General features: G+C 45.9%; 1 protein-coding gene across 1 annotated transcript in view; it reads left to right on the plus strand.

Annotated features, from left to right (window-relative positions):
- Positions 1-18,261, plus strand: part of LOC109911204 (protein MTSS 2-like) — a 1,013,245-nt gene that overhangs the window by 963,317 nt on the left and 31,667 nt on the right. Inside the window, exons 4-5 of the mRNA XM_048605577.1 lie at positions 14,638-14,722; positions 16,764-16,855. Coding sequence (XP_048461534.1) covers positions 14,638-14,722; positions 16,764-16,855 — 177 coding nt within the window. The remainder of the gene's footprint in view (positions 1-14,637; positions 14,723-16,763; positions 16,856-18,261) is intronic.

Below are 18,261 nucleotides of genomic sequence, written 5' to 3' on the forward strand. Positions count from 1 at the left end.
TGCTGTGTTCATCCAGCTCTACACTTTGTTATCTCAGATTCTCCAGCATCTGCAGTTCCTACTATCTCTTGACACCTGATGTGTTTAGGAAGTAACACTTAGCTCAAGACAAGATGTCGTAATTGCCCACGTACTGTGACCTCCACTGATGGATGATCTGAAAAGTATTATCCATCTGTCATGACTTGCTTTCAGAAGATTTGTGCCTAATTCTGGCTCTCTCCCCCTCTCTCAATCAACGGGAGATTTATCTCCCCGGGACATAATGGCTTCCACTGCCCATTATCCCCTGCTCCCAGCTGTAGACCTGGGGACGCTGGTTAATTTCTTGATTTGAGATTCCATTCAGAGTGAGAGTCAGCAGTGAATACTGGAGGTGAAACGTGTGATGTGAACATAGCAGGTCTCAAGGTAAGTGCAAGAGATGGGGGAGTTGGGTGGTGGGGAGTGGGGGGAGCAAAATGGTTAAAAGAAGCCCACGAGATGTCAGCAATCACTCCATTTCCTTCCTTCCAATATCCTTTGCTGCGTGTTAATGCTCGCTTGCAGACAGTTGCTTGTGTGCATGTTGTTTGACCTGGTCTGGCTATGCAGCTGGATCTCACCGCACTAGATACTGATCAGGAGCAGGCACATGAGCTAATTCTCCCTCTCACTCAGGGAAACTCCTGCATTACTGCCCCTACCCCTAAGTGGATTAGCAAGCCTGTTTTCTTTTCCCCCCCCATTCCTTGTTCATGGGGCATCACAAACTGGACCAGCATTTATCGCCCATCCCTCGTTGCCCCTTGAGAAGATGGTGAGCTGCCTTCTTGAACCGCTGCAGTCCATGTGCTGTAGTTAGACCGGCGATTCCCTTAGGGACGGGATTCCAGGATTTTGACCCAACGACAGTATTGAAAGGCATCTGGATCGATACTTCAGTAGGAAGGGGTTTACAGGAATATGGGCCAAAATGCTGACAAATGGAACTAGATTAATCGTTGGATGTCTGGTTGGCACAGATGAGTTGGACCAAAGGGTCTGTTTCCCTGCTGTACGACTCTATAAATGGTGACATATTTCCAAGTCAGGATGATACCCATGTGAATAGATTAGTTGTACATTAGGATACTTTAGCGTTCTGAGATTCCAGTCTCCTTGGCACAGTGAATTTGATTCTGACACATTCACCGACATGCACCCAGGCAGTCAGAGACAGATTCTCTCCCCATGTCATCAGTCACCTTTCTCAAGCTGGGATTTCTGTGCCCAGCAATTCAGACAGTGAAGCATTGGCCTGGTCAACATGCCAAAATCACAACAGGACAAGCAATCGTACACTCGCATGAAGCAAATCATTACTGGGATCTCGCACTCCATTAAGCGAAGGATGGAGGATCTGTCACAAATAAATATATACCGTTCTGTCACAAATATATGTCACTCCTGCTGTTACAGGCCGTGAAGGCAGCACAAATATGAAGTGACTTCTTTTCGATGGTTATCAGCAAAAGGCCATTTGCATGCTCCACTTTCATACAGGACAGGGCCAGCCTCTGTCCCTTTAATTAGCCACGGTTCAGTGTTGGGAATGTCACTGGACTAGTGATCCTGAGACCAGGATTATGTTCTGGGGCCACGGGCTCAAATCCAGCCAAGGTAGTTGGTAGGATTAAATTCGATAAATAAATCCATATTACACACCTAGCCTCTGAGATGGTGACGATGTTAATTTATCATAAAAACCCCATCTGGTTCACAAATGTAACTTTTGGGAAGGAAATCTTGTTGTCCTTATCTAGTCTGGCCTACTTGTGACTTCAGACCCTCAACAACATTCTGAAATAGCCGAGTGAGCCAATCAGTTCGAGGGCGATTAGGGATTGGCAATAGATGCCAGCTTTGCCAGTGACACCCACATGTCATAAGATAATTTTAAAAATTCACCTGAGTCACAAGGTTGCAGGATCAAACCTTCTCTGGATAGTTGAGCATTAGAAATCCTGGCTGACGTACTGTGTGCAGTACTGAGGGAGTGTTGCATTGTCAAGAGCTTTCATTCCTCAGTTGATGCATTACCCAAGATTCTCTGGTGGATATGAAATATCCCACAATGCAGTTCGAAGCAGGGTCCAGTCAATATTGGCCTGAATCTGCCAAGAGTGGCGATTATGGCTCTGTATTGTTTCCCGCCAAGTTCAGGTTCTGTATTGGTATTTCCAACCTGGGCCTCTTCGGAAACACTGGGTGAAGAGGGTTCGGTCCATGTTATGGCATGGGCAGCGGGTTTTTGAACAACCTTGAGCTTGGGGAGAGTAGAATGTAGGAGACCAGTCAGGAGCACATTGGAATAGTCCAGTCTAGAGGTCTTGAGGTTAGGTTGAGCTGTGCAAGTTAAAGCCAACACTGTTCACTGAGGGGCAGCGTGTAGATGAGAAATAGGAAGGGCCAAGAAAAATCCTTGCGGGGCACCAGACATAATGGTAAGCGTGTGGGAAGAGAAACCATTGATGAGCATTCTCTGGCTCCGAGGAAACCTTTAAAAATGATGGATTTCAGGAGATTGGAAGAAGCTGGTTCCCTGTTGTGGTTGAGTCTAGACCTGGGATTCCAGTGGCTCAGTGGTTAGCACTGCAGCCTCACAGCACCAGTGTCTTGGGTTCAATTCCACCCTCAGGCAACTGTCTGTGCAGAGTTTGCATGTTCTCCTTGTGTTTGTCTGGGTTTCCTCCCACAATCCGAGATGTACAGGCTAAGTGGATTGTCCATGCTAAATTGCCCCATGGTGTCCAGGGATGTGTAGGTTAGGTGGATTAACCATGGGAAATACAAGGTTACAGGGGTAGGGTGGGAGGAGGGTGGATCTGGGTGGGATGCTCTTCAGAGACTCAATGCGAACTCAATGGACTGAATGGCCTGCCTCAACACTTTAATGATTCCTAATGGGAGTGCCTGTGGCACTGTTTGTACTGAAGAATTTGAGAAGAGTTACTTTACAAAGAGAGTGGCGAGAATATGCAACTCACTGTCTCATGGTCAGAGCAGACTACATTGATACATTAGGGAAGTTCAGGGTGGTTAACATGGGAGAAGGTAACGGGAGGATATGGAGCAGGTGTATAGTGTGGGAGGAGATTCAAGATTGCTTTCTGGAGGGTAGGTTCCAAGTAATGCTGCTCAATGATGCAAATTGCTGCTTATTCACAGAAAAGTGTGAATCCTGAATGAAAATTTCTGAATGATAGTGACTGCAGGCTGTTTGGTTTCAGCTTCTACCAGGTTCAGAACACTTGACTAGCCTGTTTGGATTTGTGCGTGGTTGCATTTATCATTAATGACGGAAGTAGGGGTACGAGGAGCTTAGAGGTTAAGTTCAGTCTGTAGCCTGCACTTTAAAGCCAATTATAGGCAGTCCCAGGATGCCTCTGTCATTAAGACACTTGGTATCTTTCACCATAGGGCCTACTTAAAACGGGAGCAACATCCTGCTGACGGTGGGAGGTCTTTATGGGACGTTGGTTGTGGAAGGCCTGAGACAGTTTCCATGGTAACTGGCTTTTCCTGTTTCTCCACAGCAGGGTCATGTGGAGGTAGGCTTTAGGCTCCTGTGAAGCTAACTGATCAAAGAGGCTTGCTGCTCCTAATGGTGCCCAGACATCTAAGAAAAGCATATTGGGCAACGCATCTTCAAAATTAATGCAAATTATGAGTTAGAGGTGAAAATTCTACTGTGGCTTCATCTGGAGCCCTCCTGGAGAGCTGGGTCTTTCTGTCCATTAAAGTTAATGGATAGGAAATTGTAGCCTAAGAGATTAGAGTTTGTACCCTTTAATAAAAGCAACTTAATCACCAACTCAGTATGGCCTGTGTGAGTTCTCCACATCAGTCAGCTTGACCAGAGACGCTGTGAGAATCTTTTTTTGAGCTATCACTAAATTTACAACTGCAGGAGACAGAGACCGCATCTCAATTCTCATTTCCATTCCTATATCTCCCTTTTACATCACCAACCCTGTCTCTCTCTGTCTCAATCTAACTCTCTGTCCCCCATCTCTCCCTGCCTCTTGCAGTCTCTCTCCCTGTCTCTCTGTCTCTCACTGTCTGAAAGGTCAACAGTGAAACATTACCATGGCTACAGGCTTGATGGGGAAGTTTACAAGATGATTCATTCTTTGGTGTTGAGAAATTTGACAGGCGAAGGATGCAAGAGTTTCACGAGTAGCAGCAGAGAGAAGACCTTTGGGCCATATCAGTGATCTGTACAGAATGTGACTGCTCCTCAGGCACTTTCAGTAAACGAGGCCACATGTCTCACACTATTGTGTCAGGCCTGTCAGACACTGGAGCAACCTTGCAATGATACCATAGCACTGCTTTTTCCCGCAGTGTGGGTGGGTGGAGTTAATGATTGAGTTCAACTTCAAGTAACAGCCAACTATGGAAAGGTTTGATAAAGACATTAGAAGAGAGAAGCACGTGTTCAGAATAGTTTTATCTAATGTAACTAAGTCAGACCCTGGTGTACCTATGATGACCACTAACAGCAGTATTTAGTATTCAGATGGCTTCCACCTCCATCAGCCTGTAAAGAACCAAATATCAAACCAACACCCCTGTCCCACCCCCGATCCTGTCTTGCCCACTCAAATTAGAGCAGCCAGCCAATCTCCAAGAATTAATTTGATTGCTAGTCCCTTTTGAGCTTGGAAGATTGAAGGGGTGATCTCTGGGCCTCCAAATGGATTTGATAGGATTGGGACAGGACAAACTCCGGCAAGAGGATCCAGAACTGGCACTGTATTCTCGGAGCGAGAGCTTGGAGTGAGATTACGAAGCATGCCACGTGCGAAGGGAGATGCAGAAATCTGGGACCCGCTTCCTGTCGGATCGCTGGGAGACAACTGTAGCTTTCAGAGCAAGATCGAGCAGGTCAACAGCCCGAAACCTGACCTCTATTTCCCTTCCCTGCTGTTGCTGCCTCACTCGGAGCATCTTCCTGTGTTTGACCCTCAATTTTCAGGGGGTTGAGGAGGGGGGGAAGGTCAAGAGCATCAAGGCGTATGGAGCGAAGCTGGGTAAACAGAGTTGGGGTTCAGATAATCCATGGTTTAATTGAATGGCAGGACAGGCTAGCTGGGGCTGAATGGTCTGGTATCCTTTTATGCGTAACATTCTCCTGGGTCGACCTGCATTTTCTGTGACCCTGGATTACGTATTGCCGGCCAGAATGAAACGAATTGACACCAGGGACAGTTAAACAAAATTGCCTCAAGACAACACCAGGAAGAAGACTGTTCGAGCGCTTGTCAGCTCCATTAGATTCAACACCCATGAGCCAGGCAGAGTTCAGCTCCACGCTACTTCCTCCCTCCCACTCTCAGCTCGCTCGTTTTTGAGGCGTTTTTTCTCCCGACAGATCCAGCCGCAGGTGGAATAATATAATGTAGAAATCTAGGCCACCGAGCAACTTTGTGAATCTGCCCAGCAACTGCATGAAGGGCCACTGTGCCATCTTGGGTGAGGGCTAAACATTAGCGCAGATAGTGAGAAGACATGTTCTGCTTGCTTCAGGTAGGACACCAAAATATTTTATGCTTAACAGAGATTGTAAGGAGGGCCTCAATGCAACATCTCACGAAAATGTGGCACCTCTGAAGATGGGCACTGTCTCTGTATTGCACTGGAATGTCAGCCTGGATTAGGGGCTCAGATCGCCAGAGAGGGATTTCAACCCACAGCCTTCTCTAATAGCAGGGTTTGGGACTGGTGTCTTTCAAGTGGTTTTAAGCCGGCAGTGGGGGACGCGCAGGGTTGAGGGGCGATGGAGGTGCTGCGGAGGCAGAAAGGAAACTGTAGTCATTCGTGTTGTTGCAGAATCATTTTAGAAGGATTTTTGGTTTTGTATTTTCAAGTTTGCACTGAGATTCTTGGCAGTGGACGTAGTCAGAAAATGCTTCTTTCCCCATTTAATCTCCATTCCCTTCACCTGGCTGTTTAATAACACTGGCTGTTATTAACACTGGTGCGTATTTGTTAGTGTGGAAGGCTGGCCACGAGATGCATCACTGGCCTGCTTGTGTTTTCAGATGAAACCACCTCCATTTAAAAAGCACCTTTCTCTGAAGATTTATGTTTTTTCTGGTTTAATCAATGTTGCTCTGCTGATGTACCATTCTAGGAAGCACTGCAGCGCTATACCATAAGGATCTAGATTAGCCATGATTACATGAATCCATATTCATTGTATTTATGAACTCAGCAACTCATGCAGTTGAGTTCACTTTTAAGAACAGCATTTTTGCCCAAAGAGAGTGTGTTACTGTGGGATCCAACTCTCATCAAACATTGTTTGATTCCATGAGAAAGGTATCTTTGTAATGGCACACATCCCCCTTACCCCTTCACATATTTCCAACGTTGTAAATATTTGCTATTTTCGAATCTGCAGTTGCACATGCGAATTTCCTTGCACATCTTAATGGGGCCCGTCCCGTGCTCAGATTCAAGTTTGCATTTCTGTGATGAGAAATCGGGAGATTCTGTATCACAAACCCAACTAAGCTGCTCATTATGTACATTGGGAATCTTATAAGATTGCCCCCCACCCTTATTAGAAGCCTCCTAAACAGGGCCCGAGCCATTTGTTCACCAAACAAGCTTGCTACTGAAATAGAGCTCATTGGAGCCATCCTGCAGAGGGTAATGGCTACCCTTAATCAGATCATTGCACGTATATTGTGTAAGCTCATGAATAGGCCTTGATCCTGACCACTGCCCAGTCTTGCCTCTCATTACCCTGGAAAGATTATCTCGAATATTTGAGCACATCTGAGTAAAAGTTAGTTCGTTTCAAGCTGCTAAGACGTGGTAGCGACAAAGTGACGTTTGTCACTGAAAGAATGCTGACATTAAGCCGAAAAGACATTCTGCCTGTCACTCAATGTGGTGTATGAGTTTTGGTGCCTTTTGTGATGCCAGGTGTGAGGGCCATGCACCCCAAAGACTGGCAAATCACGTCAAATAACAGATCCCTTCACAACAAGCATCATACCCAACCAGATCTAACATGCAAAACACGGTGTCAACATTAGAGACAACGCAGTGTGGAGCTGGATGAACACAGCAGGCCAGGCAGCATCAGAGGAGCAGGAAAGTTGACGTTTCGGGTCGGGATGTGATTCTGCTTGTGGACTGCATTTACTAAATAATCCCGAGTGTGTGAAGAACGATACTGATAACCGATTTGGCCTATCAATTGGGTACACAGTGTAGTGCTCTTGCAAGCACTGTAAGATATAACTACTATGCGGGGCTCTGTTCTTTGCAGGCTGAAAGAACATGTGCACACATTGCACCCGTTTCAACTCAACAATGTAGCTGGCAGCCATCTACTGGTCTATATCTGCAGGCAATGCCCTGACTAATCAATTACCCTGCCGGGTTTAAAACTTAAAACTTAAAACTGTCAATCAGTATTAATGGGTGCATTGTCCATGGCAAAGCAATCAGGGTCCACTTGCTGAATGTTTTCCCCTCACATAGTATAGATGTTTCTTTTCCTTTTGAATTGGTATTCTTGTAAAATGTCCTGATGAGTCCAAGATCAATGAGATGTCTTTTTTTTAAATTCAGCAATACTCGCGTTTAATGCCACTAAACGATTATTTACAGAACCTTTCATGATCTCAGGATATTCCCAGATGCTTTACAGCCACTGAGTTGTCAGCTGTTAATTTGCACACACCAGATAGCAGCTAATGAGCTGATAATTTGTTTTGAAATTATCTTGGGTGAGGGCTAAACATTAGCGCAGATAGTGAGAAGATATGTTCTGCTTGCTTCAGGTAGGACACCAAAATATTTTATGCTTAACAGAGATTGCAAGCAGGGCCTCAATGCAACATCTTACAAAAATGTGGCACCTCTGAAGGTGGGCACTGTCTCTGTGTTGCACTGGAATGTCAGCCTGGATTAGGGGCTCAGATCGCCAGAGAGGGATTTCAACCTACAGCCTTCAGACTCTGACAGCCGGTCAATATTCATTCCTCGAGCGATCTTTGAAACCAGATCACCTGGTCGCTGTTATTAGTGAGATCCTCCTGTGCACAAAATGACTGCTGTGGCTGACTATTCAAAGGTATTTGATGAGTACTTTGCAATGTCCTGAAATTGTAAAGGGTGCTATACAAATGCAGGTCATTTTAAAAAAAATTTTTTTTTAAAAATAGTCACAGGCAACCCAACCCTACCCAATGGGCAACTGCATGGATGGTGATGTCCTGAGGAGCAAGCTCGAAACAGCTCGACCATAATACAAATACTCAAACGAGAATAATGAGCTAGACACTTTTCCAAAGGGGGTCAACATTCGTGTCTGGAAGCAGTCTTGCGGGGGAGAGGTTGCTGGGGAATGATCAGAACCGGAAATGCAAACAGCATTTAGAAAAATGTCAACAAGGTATTTTGACGTTAATGATGTTTCACTGAGGAAATTGGATGATATATCTTGACGACTTCATGGCTGGAAAAACAGGAATTCCAAGGGTGTTAAACTGGATCCCACGTGCGACCTGTGCGGTACAAGAGAAGGAGAAACCAGGAGATTATAAATGCAGCTGAATAGTCACTGACAGAGATGGCAGAGTCCTTGAGAAACTCACTGGTTATTATCGGAGGTAGGCTGTTGTCAGTCAGTGAGGTGGTGACAGGGGACAAATCTGTTCAAATTTGTACAATTCAAACTGTTTTCTTGCACGTTCTTTGAGGTCTCTCCTGGGCGTGGAGGAGACACCTCGGATGCCAAAAGGAATTAAAAGTTCTGATGGATAAAGGGACAGGCTAAAATCTCCGCTCTTGTCTGTAAAAGAAGATTGGCATTTCGATCAGAGTGGAGTCGCTGTTGTCAGAAGTGCAACAGCCAATTGACACACATAAAATAACGAAGCAGGTAATCTGTTTTGAGGCAGTGGATGCGGGAATGTATTGGTTCAGGTACTGGCAAGAAATCCGTCGCTCTGCAAAGTTGTACCATGACATTGTTTCAGACAGAGCCTTGATTTAAAGGCTCGTCTGAAAGTTATCAACTCTTGACAGATTAGCACTTTCTCCGTCCTGTACTGGAGCATCAGCCTCGACTGTGTTCGTCTCCGCAATGGGGCTTGAATTCTTGCCGTTTGATCTTGGAGGTGAGCACTACCAACTCTACAGTCATCAGATCAACCTTCTGAGTGAAACTAGAGCTGGTCTGAGTTTGACACAATGTCAGGAATTGACGTTCACAAAGGAATCCAGAATGTGATTTAATGGAGCAGAACACTGTCATCCCGTTGTTTTACAATTCAAAACGAAAAGGAGATCGGTTTTGATCCCCAATGTGAACAAGATGGTGTTGGGACCTGTTTTCCAGAAGGGCATTTGATTTCACAAAATGCCGTGTGAAATGTCATTGTGGAAAATTACAGTCCATGGTGACATTGGTACGGATAGAAGATTGGCTGGTTAAGAGGAGACAGACAATAGTCAAAAATAGGTGTCCTCATGCATGATGTATTAACTTGATTTATTTATTTATTGTCACGAGTAGTATGCAGGTACAGTGAGAAATTAGGAAAATTAGGAGTGTCATGATTTATCGTGAGAGTAGTTTAATACAAAAGTAGGAAGGTTACACTTCAGTGACAGAGGGTGCTGGTGAGACCACATCTGGAGAACTATCTACAGTATTGATTACATTATTTAAGGAAGCATGAAAATGTGTTGAAGCTTTACAAGACAAATCCTTGAGTGAGTTTCTTGTGAGGAAAGGTTGGACAGACTGAGTATGTTTCCACTGGAGTACGGAAGAGCAAGGAGCGACTTGTTTCAGACATATAAGACCCTGAGTGGTCTTGAGAGGACTGATGTGAGACAGGATGTTTCCTCCTGTGGGACAATCCAGAACCACCGTTTGAAAATGATGGGTCACTCGTTTAGGTCAGTGATGGGAAAATTTATTTTCCGACAGAGTATCGTGAGTCTTTGGAACTCTGAAGTGGTGGTAGAAGGAAAGTGCTTGAACGTTTTTAAAGGTACATTTAGATTCTTCATGAGGAAGGCAAAAGGCTATTAGGCATGGGGGAGTGAGGAATGTGAAGGAATCAGTTCAATCATCCCCTTAATTGAATGGTGGAGCAGGTTCGAGGGGGCTGAGCCGCCTTTCTCTGTTTCTCATTCATATGGAATATAGAATATGTTCCATGGCATCAAACCCTCCCATGACAGGGACAGCACAGGTTTAGATACAGAGTAAAATTGCCTCTATACTGTCCCTGTTTAACACTCCCAGGACAGGGACAGCACAGGGTTAGATACAGAGTAAAACTGCCTCTATACTGTCCCTGTTTAACACTCCCAGGACAGGGACAGCACAGGGTTAGATACAGATACAATGAGCAAACACTATTCATGGCAGAAACTTGTTATAAGTAGATTAATGAGGGTTTCAATTTCAATGTAACTTTTGGTGTGAGGACTGTGTATTAAATATGAGACGGACTCTGGTGCTGTGTGCTTCAGGAACTGAAATAGCTTCTTATGGTTAAACCTGTTTTTGTTACAATTATCCTGCCGGTGGTACACACTGTCTTTTCTGACTTGGTAGAACTGTGTTCTAACCCCATTTTTCCCCCTGCCTACATGTCCAACTCCAATTATCCACAGAATGACAGCTGCTTCTGATTTCCTGGAGAGTAATTCGGATGGCGATGATTATTTATAACGTGAAGAAAATTCCAGAACCTTTCATCAACCACTTCCACGGGAAGGCTCTGCCAATTTGCTAATTATTGACTGTTTGTTGAAGTGGGAGGAGCCCCCTTTTCCCAAATTAACATGTGCCTATCATGTCACTGAACACATGTTTGTCATTCTCTCTTGAACAGTTTGCAGCAGAACACTATGTCTTTACTTAGATTGTGAAGAGAAAGGGATTTATTGCAATCCCAGACATACAGTTGTCACTGTAACATAAACACTTCCTTCACATGACCTCCGTATCTGCTCAGAGGATTAGGGTGACCGGGTAAATTTGGAGTCAACGCAGCTGGCTGGAGCAATTGGCAGCAGATGGTGCTTCTCCCAAACACATGATACCTTCTGTGGCAACCAAAATTACCATCATGTTAGAGGGCTGCTCCCTCAGTATAGAGAGAGAGACAACTGCCGTTGAGCTGAATCTGAGGGTCACTGCCCCTCAGTTGAGGGGTGAGGTTTGAGAAGGTGGGGTTTTCATGGAAACCTCAATTGGGATGAGAATTGAATCTCTACACTGGTGTCGCTCCACACACTACAAACCATCCATCCATCTGTGGTCTTATCTTCACATGGTTGGTGGGTGCTGGGAGGGGGTATCTGTATGCAGTTAGAGGTCATGTTATTGTCTGTATATTAAAAATGCTTGCACTGCGGGTTGATTACAGATAGGATTTCACTCACATTCACGCGCACATGCTCTCGTGCACTCCCTCTCTCGCGCACACACTGACATTCTCTCTCTCGCACGCACACTCACATTCTCTGTCTCGCGCACACACTCACATTCTTTCTCCTGCACGCACACTCACATTCTCTCTCTTGCGCTCACATTCACATTCTCTCTCTCGCACGCACACTCATTCTCTCTCTCTCGCATGCTCTATCCCTCGTGTGTGACCTCTCCCTCTCACGTGCACACTCTCCCTTTCACTTTTTTAAAAGTAAAGCTCCCTCAAAATTGTCTTCATTAAACTCTCTCAGGACAGGTACGGCATGGGGTTAGATAGAGTAAAGCTCTCTCTACTTTTTTTAAACTGAAAGTAAAGCTGCCTCAACACTAGCCCCATCAAACACTCCCAGAACAAGGACAGCTCAGGGTTAGATACAGAGTAAAGCCATCTTGATTCTTAAACTGAAAATAAAGTTCTGTCAACTCTGTTATTAAACGGGAAGTCAAAAATAATAAAGTGAGGCTGCCCCTGCTTGGGCACCCTATTGGAAACAAGCACAAATTAACAGGTGAATGTAAACTTAATGAAACATAAATTTGGTAAATTAAAGTAAGGTCTGGGCTGATGATGCACCCCCAGCCCCTGTGGTGCCTATCAGTCTCGACCTTGCAGGTGACCACCACTTGCTCCCCCTCCAGGGGACTCGAGTGTGGATATAACCGCGAAAGAGGGACAGACAGTCAGGAACAACGAGCCCACCTTGTGCCCACTTCCTGGACTTTTTAATGGCCAGGCCCAGGAGCAGACCCAAGAGCAGGCCCTTAGAATTCTGGATGGACAGGGGTCACCACATGCCCGAGTTGGGGCTGAGCACCTCGTCCCTCCAAGCTGTGGATGACTCCGGCCAATAACTGGACGTTGGCTGATGCCCTCTCGGCCAGCTGCACTGGCATCATCCAGCATGCCCCTCTGCCATCCAGCACATCCCCAACACTTGCTCGGCCCAGCAACCCTAAGCCCTCCCCTACCTCAGCCAGCAGATGGAGAAACCTGTTCCTGAGCAGCGTCCCTGTTTCCATCTCCCTTCCAGATATTTTCGAGTTAACCTGTCCAGAGATGTTAATGACACACAGCTCTGGAGCAGGTGGGGGCTTGGACCTGGGGATCTTTGCTCAGAGGCAAGAACGCTACCACTGCACCACAAGACCCCTCAACTATAAGTGTTCTAGGTACTTTGAAAATCAATGCCCTTTATCTGAGTATTTTAACAGCGTAATTCATATGTTATTAAAATCTATACAGTGAAATAAGGCCGTGTTCACTTGTGCCTATTAATGAGACATTCTCTTCCTGGCTGTGACAACTGGGTAAAGACCCTTTCTGATCCATCCCTGCTAAAGTCAAGGTCAAGGGGCTGTAGAGACCAACTGTTTTGGATTAGTTTTCCCTTTATTGTCCGGTTTGGCCAGCATTTATTACCCATCCCTAATTGCCCAGAGGGCAGTTCAGAGTCAACCACATTGCTGTGGGTCTGGAGTCACATGTAGGCCAGACCAGGTAAGGAGGGCAGTTTCCTTCCCTAAAGGACATTAGTGAACCAGATGGGTTTTTCCCTGACAATGGGTTCATGGTCATCATTAGATTCTTAATTCTAGATATTTTATTGAATTCAAATTCCACCATTTGCCATGGCAGGATTTGAACCCAGGTCCCCAGAATGTTATCTGGGTCTCTGGATTAACACTCTGACGATAATACCATTAGGCCGTCGCCTCCCCTGAATGAGATGCAGAGTCTGCGTCTCTTCCTTTGAGAAAGCCAGAGTCTGTGCACTGAGCGAATGGGGATCGTTCAACCTCTGAAATGTTTTGATAAAATGGATGCTGGAGAGAATGCGCCCCCCTGTGGGGAGGAACAGAAACAGAGGTTATCAACAGGAGACAGTCCAATTGAGAATTCAGAAGAACTTTAGGAGCGGTGAGAATGTGGAGCTGGTGACCACGGGGAGTACTGGAAACTGATACTTTCCTGACATCGCTGTCTTCCTTTTAGCACACTCCTTAAACCTAGTATCATATTGTGTGACTCGGTGTTGCAGTCAGTTCCATAATCATTCTGCGAAGTACCTTGAGATGAGAGATAGTAGGAACTGCAGATGCTGGAGAGTCTGAGATAACAAGGTGTAGAGCTGGATGAACACAGCAGGCCAAGCAGCAAAGGAGGAGCAGGAAGGCTGACGTTTCGGGCCTGGACCCTTCTTCAGAAATGCTTTCTGATCCTGTGATGCTGCTTGGCCTGCTGTGTTCATCCAGCTCTACACCTAAGTACCTTGGGATGTTCAGTTGTGTCAAAGATGCTACTTAAGTATACGCTGTTGCTGCAGAAACTGAATATAAAGGGATATAAAGCGAAGAACTGCGGGTGCTGGAGATCTGAAACAAAAACAGGAATTGCTGGAGAAACTCTGGTCCGGCAGCATCCGTGGAGAGAAAGCGGAGTTAATATTTTGGGTCAGGTTTCTGGTGGAGACTTGAAATGTTAACTCTGCTTTCTTCCCACAGATGCTGCCGGACATGTTGATTGTAAAGGGACGCGAACTGAGCGCATGAGGGAGAAAGGAGTAGAAATTATATGCTTTATAATAAAAAAATCAAAAATGTAACAAAATTAAGATAAGAGGAGACATGAATGGACAGCATACTCCAGCCGACCGGCCCATCTAATCCATGCTAGATTCTATGGTGTGTATACAACAATATCCAATGCATTATTAATTCCAATCCAGCCCGGATAGGATTTGAACCTGTGAGCTCCTGTGTATGAGCTTCTTAATGACTCCAGCCTCCGAGAGGCGGAATTGGTGACTACAGGTTGAATCAACAGCACGGAGGGGTGCACTGTTGTGGTGCGGTGGTAGCGTCCTTACCTCTGGGTTAGAAGGCCCAGGTTCAAGATCCACCTGTTCCAGAGGTGCGTCTGAACAGGTTGATTGAGGAAAGAACCCAAAGGCTGGCAATCTGTGCTTTGGAGCTATCCAGCGAACAGGGACCAGGTTAATGATCCCACTGCTTTAGCAGGTTTTGTTCAGGATTAGTTATTCTCCCTTATACTGCTGCTGCTGCCGTGGTCTTCTACTGCCCTCTGCTGGATTCTGCACCTCACTGATGCCAGTTTTGTGCCGTTGTTTTTTTAGGTGCCACTCGAGAGATCGGCTCAGCTCTGACCCGAATGTGCATGAGACATCGCAGCATCGAAGCCAAGCTCCGACATTTCACCAAGTGAGCATTTCCTCACGTACAACGGCGACATGCCAGCTCCCACCGCACCCACCCCAGAGCAGTTCGGGGTGGGCGATAAATGCAGGCCAAGCCTTTGTCTCTCACCCCATCGAGCGAATAACAAAGTGGCTGACCCAATAAATCATTTCTAGTCATCTCTGATGAAAACAAAAACGTGGTCCCTGTGGCACTGAATCCTGGGACTGGAGAGGTCTCTGGGTGTTGCAGTGGGTATCAGCACTGTGTTGGGGAGGATATGGGTGCTGTAGCCAGATTTGGTGCCAGGGGAGGATGAGGGTCATGTCGTGGGTGTCAGAGCCTGAGGTTATCGATGATATGGGTTGCTACAGGGAGTGTCAATGTTTGGTGTTGGTTATGGAATAAAATCCTGACGGTGTGGATGCAGGCCATTCGGCCCATCGAGTCCACGCTGACCCTCCAAAGAGCATCCCACCCCCACCTTTGCTTTCCCATGGTTAACCCACCCAGCCTGCACACTATAGAGAAATTTCCCACGGCTGATCCGCCTACACCGCACATCTTCGGGCTGTGGGAGGAAACTGAAGCACCCGGAGGAAACCCACACAGACACGGGGAGAATGTGTAACCTCCACACAGACAGTCGCCCAAGGGTGGAATCAAACCCAGGTCCCTGGCGCTGTGAAGCAGCAGTGGTAACCACTGAGCCACCGTGCCCCTGCGATACTGTTGACAATATGGGTGTCACGGTAGGGTGGATATAGGTGCTGCAGTTGGGTATCACTGTCAGGTGTTGTTGAGGTTAGTTGCTGCATTGGGTACCAGTATCAAAGAACAAAAAGGACAAAGAACTGGACAAGCAAAGGACAGGAATGAACCCTTGAGCCCACCAAGCCTGCGCTGACACGACGACTTTCTAAACTTCAAACCGTTTTGCCTCTACACAGCCCGTACCTCACTATTTCCCACCTATTCGTCTACGTGCCAAGATGCTTCTTACACATTGTTATTGTGTCTGCCTCTGGCAGCGCATTCCAGACATTTACCATCCTTTTGTGTAACAGACTCGTCTGTCACATCTCCTCTAAACTTTCCACCTTATTTCTACCCGAGGGAAAAGACTCCCACTATCTCTGCTATCCATGCCTCTCATAATATTGTAAACTTCTATCAGGTCACCCCTCAGCCTCTAGTGAAAAACAAACCAAGTTTATCCAATCTCTCCTAATACCCTCCAAACCAGGCAACATCCTAGTAAACCATTTCTGTCCCTTCTCCAAAGCCTCCACTTCCTTCTGGTACTGTAGTGACCAGAACTCGACACAATATTCTGAATATGGCTTTATTAAAGTTGTATATGACTGCACCATGACTTGCCAATTTTTATACTCTATATCCCGGCCAGTCAAGGCAAGCATGCTTTATGCCTTCTTGACTTCCTTATCCACTCGTGTTGCCACTTTCAGGGAACGGTAGACCTATATGCCTAGATCCCTCTGTACGTTAATGTACCTAATGGTTCTGCCACTTACTGCATACTTCCCTCCTGCATCAGATCTCCAAAAATGCATCACCTCACATTTTCCCAAATTTGATTCTGTCACGCTTTTGCTCGCACGTTTGTTGAGGAAATGGGTGCCGCTGTGGGAGTCAGTGGTGGTGCGAAGGTACTAGGGTAATGCTCTCTCTCCCATTTACCTGTGTGAGTTTCCCGAATGGTGAGTGTTACATTTAGTCCTCATGCACCTTGTAGTTGCTGATACAGGTGAACAGGAAAATCCGAACTGAGAGACACGGGGAGAAGTTCTGGAAGGTGGCCAGTCCCTGTTGGACTGCCCCACGTCTTTTGGAAAAATTAAATGGGACATCGGGATTCTTCGTCCTCAGTGAAAACAAGTTGCAGGCTTTCATTGGAAAGAGCGCACAGGAATGGCGTATTTTATTTTGGTTTGTTGGGAGCATGCCCCTGTTCAAAGCAATGCCACGCTCAGAGCTGCCAATGCTGCTTCAATTTCTCTGTGTCTCTGTGTCGTAGTTAGTACATTGCTGTTTACTTTCCTAGTGCCCTGATGGAGAGTCTGATAAACCCTTTGCAGGATAGGATAGAGGACTGGAAGAAATCAGCCAATCAGCTGGATAAGGACCACGCCAAAGGTATGATTGTGAACCTTCTCTCTCTCTCTTCTCCCTTTCTCATTTGTCCTTCCTTCTCTAATTTAGTATGTTTTACCTTGAACAATACCAAGATCCAAAGCTCCCGCTCCTATTTGACTTCTGAGGTTTGAGAGAACAAATGGCTGTGGTGTGCTGCCTCAGTTTGCCACTGGGTGGTGCTGTTGTACCTTGTAAACTACTGACCTGCTCAGTCTACAAACAGGTCCAATTTTCCTCAACTCTGACCATTTGTTACCTGTTATGTCTGGTCACACACCATTAATGGAGCAAAGCTTTGTTTTATGTCATTTCCATGCCATCCCCATCAACTTCATCACATGATCGGGGAGACGTGAAGCAAACACTTTGCTTTCGCTAAAAGGTCTTGCAGCAATCTTGTTTTTACTATATATAAATAGAGGATTGGCTAGCCAGCACAGAGTCGGGATAAGTGGGTTCTTTCTTGTTGGCAAGATTTAACTAGTGGGATGTCACAGGATTTGGTCCTTGAGCACCAATTATTTGCAATCTATATCAATGGGTTGGATGCAGGGATTGAAGGTACCATTGCCAAATTTGCAAACTAAGTTAGGTGGGAAGGCAGGTTACAATGAAGAAGTAAGAAATTTATAAATCGATATGGACAGGTTAGGTGAATGGGCCAAAATTTGGCAGGTGAAGTTTAACGTGGCTGGGTGTGAGGTTATCCATTTCGGTTGCAAGAATAGAAAGGCAATCTATCTAAATAGTCATACAGCACAGAAACAGACCCTTCGGTCCAAACAGATGTCAACCAGACATCCCAATCTGATCTAGCCTCATTTGCCAACATTTAGCCCACGTCCTTCTAAACCCTTCCTATTCATGTACCCATCCGGATGCCTTTTAAATGTTGTAATTGTACCAGCCTCCACCACTTCCTCTGGCAGCTCATTCCATACATGCACCACCCTCTGTGTGAAAAAGCTATCCCCCCACGCGGGTCCTTTTAAATCTTTCCCCGCTCGCCTTAAACCTCTAGTTTTGGACTCCACCACACTGAGGGAAAAGACCTTGACTATTCACCCTATTCATGGCCCTCACGATTTTATAAAACATGATAAGGTTACTAAATGGAGGGAAATTTCAGAATGTTTTGGTGCAGAGGTATCTGGGTGCCCTTATGCGTGAATTGTAGAAAACTAGTATGCAGGTAAGCAGCTACTAAAGAAGGTGTAGTGACTATAACAAGGTCAGCCAGATGGACCTCATAGAATATGATTTCCTTGATCTCGGTGGTCAATCTGGCCCAATCAGGAAGCCCAGGCTGACAGATATAAACAGGAGTGTCAGATTCTGCTCAGTCTGAAAGCTGGCGCTGAGAAAGCTGGATCAGCATCAAGGACTCTCCACATGTAAACAAGGGG

This window comes from Rhincodon typus, chromosome 15 (genome assembly GCF_021869965.1).
Source record: "Rhincodon typus isolate 14 chromosome 15, sRhiTyp1.1, whole genome shotgun sequence".
NCBI classification, from domain to species: domain Eukaryota; kingdom Metazoa; phylum Chordata; class Chondrichthyes; order Orectolobiformes; family Rhincodontidae; genus Rhincodon; species Rhincodon typus.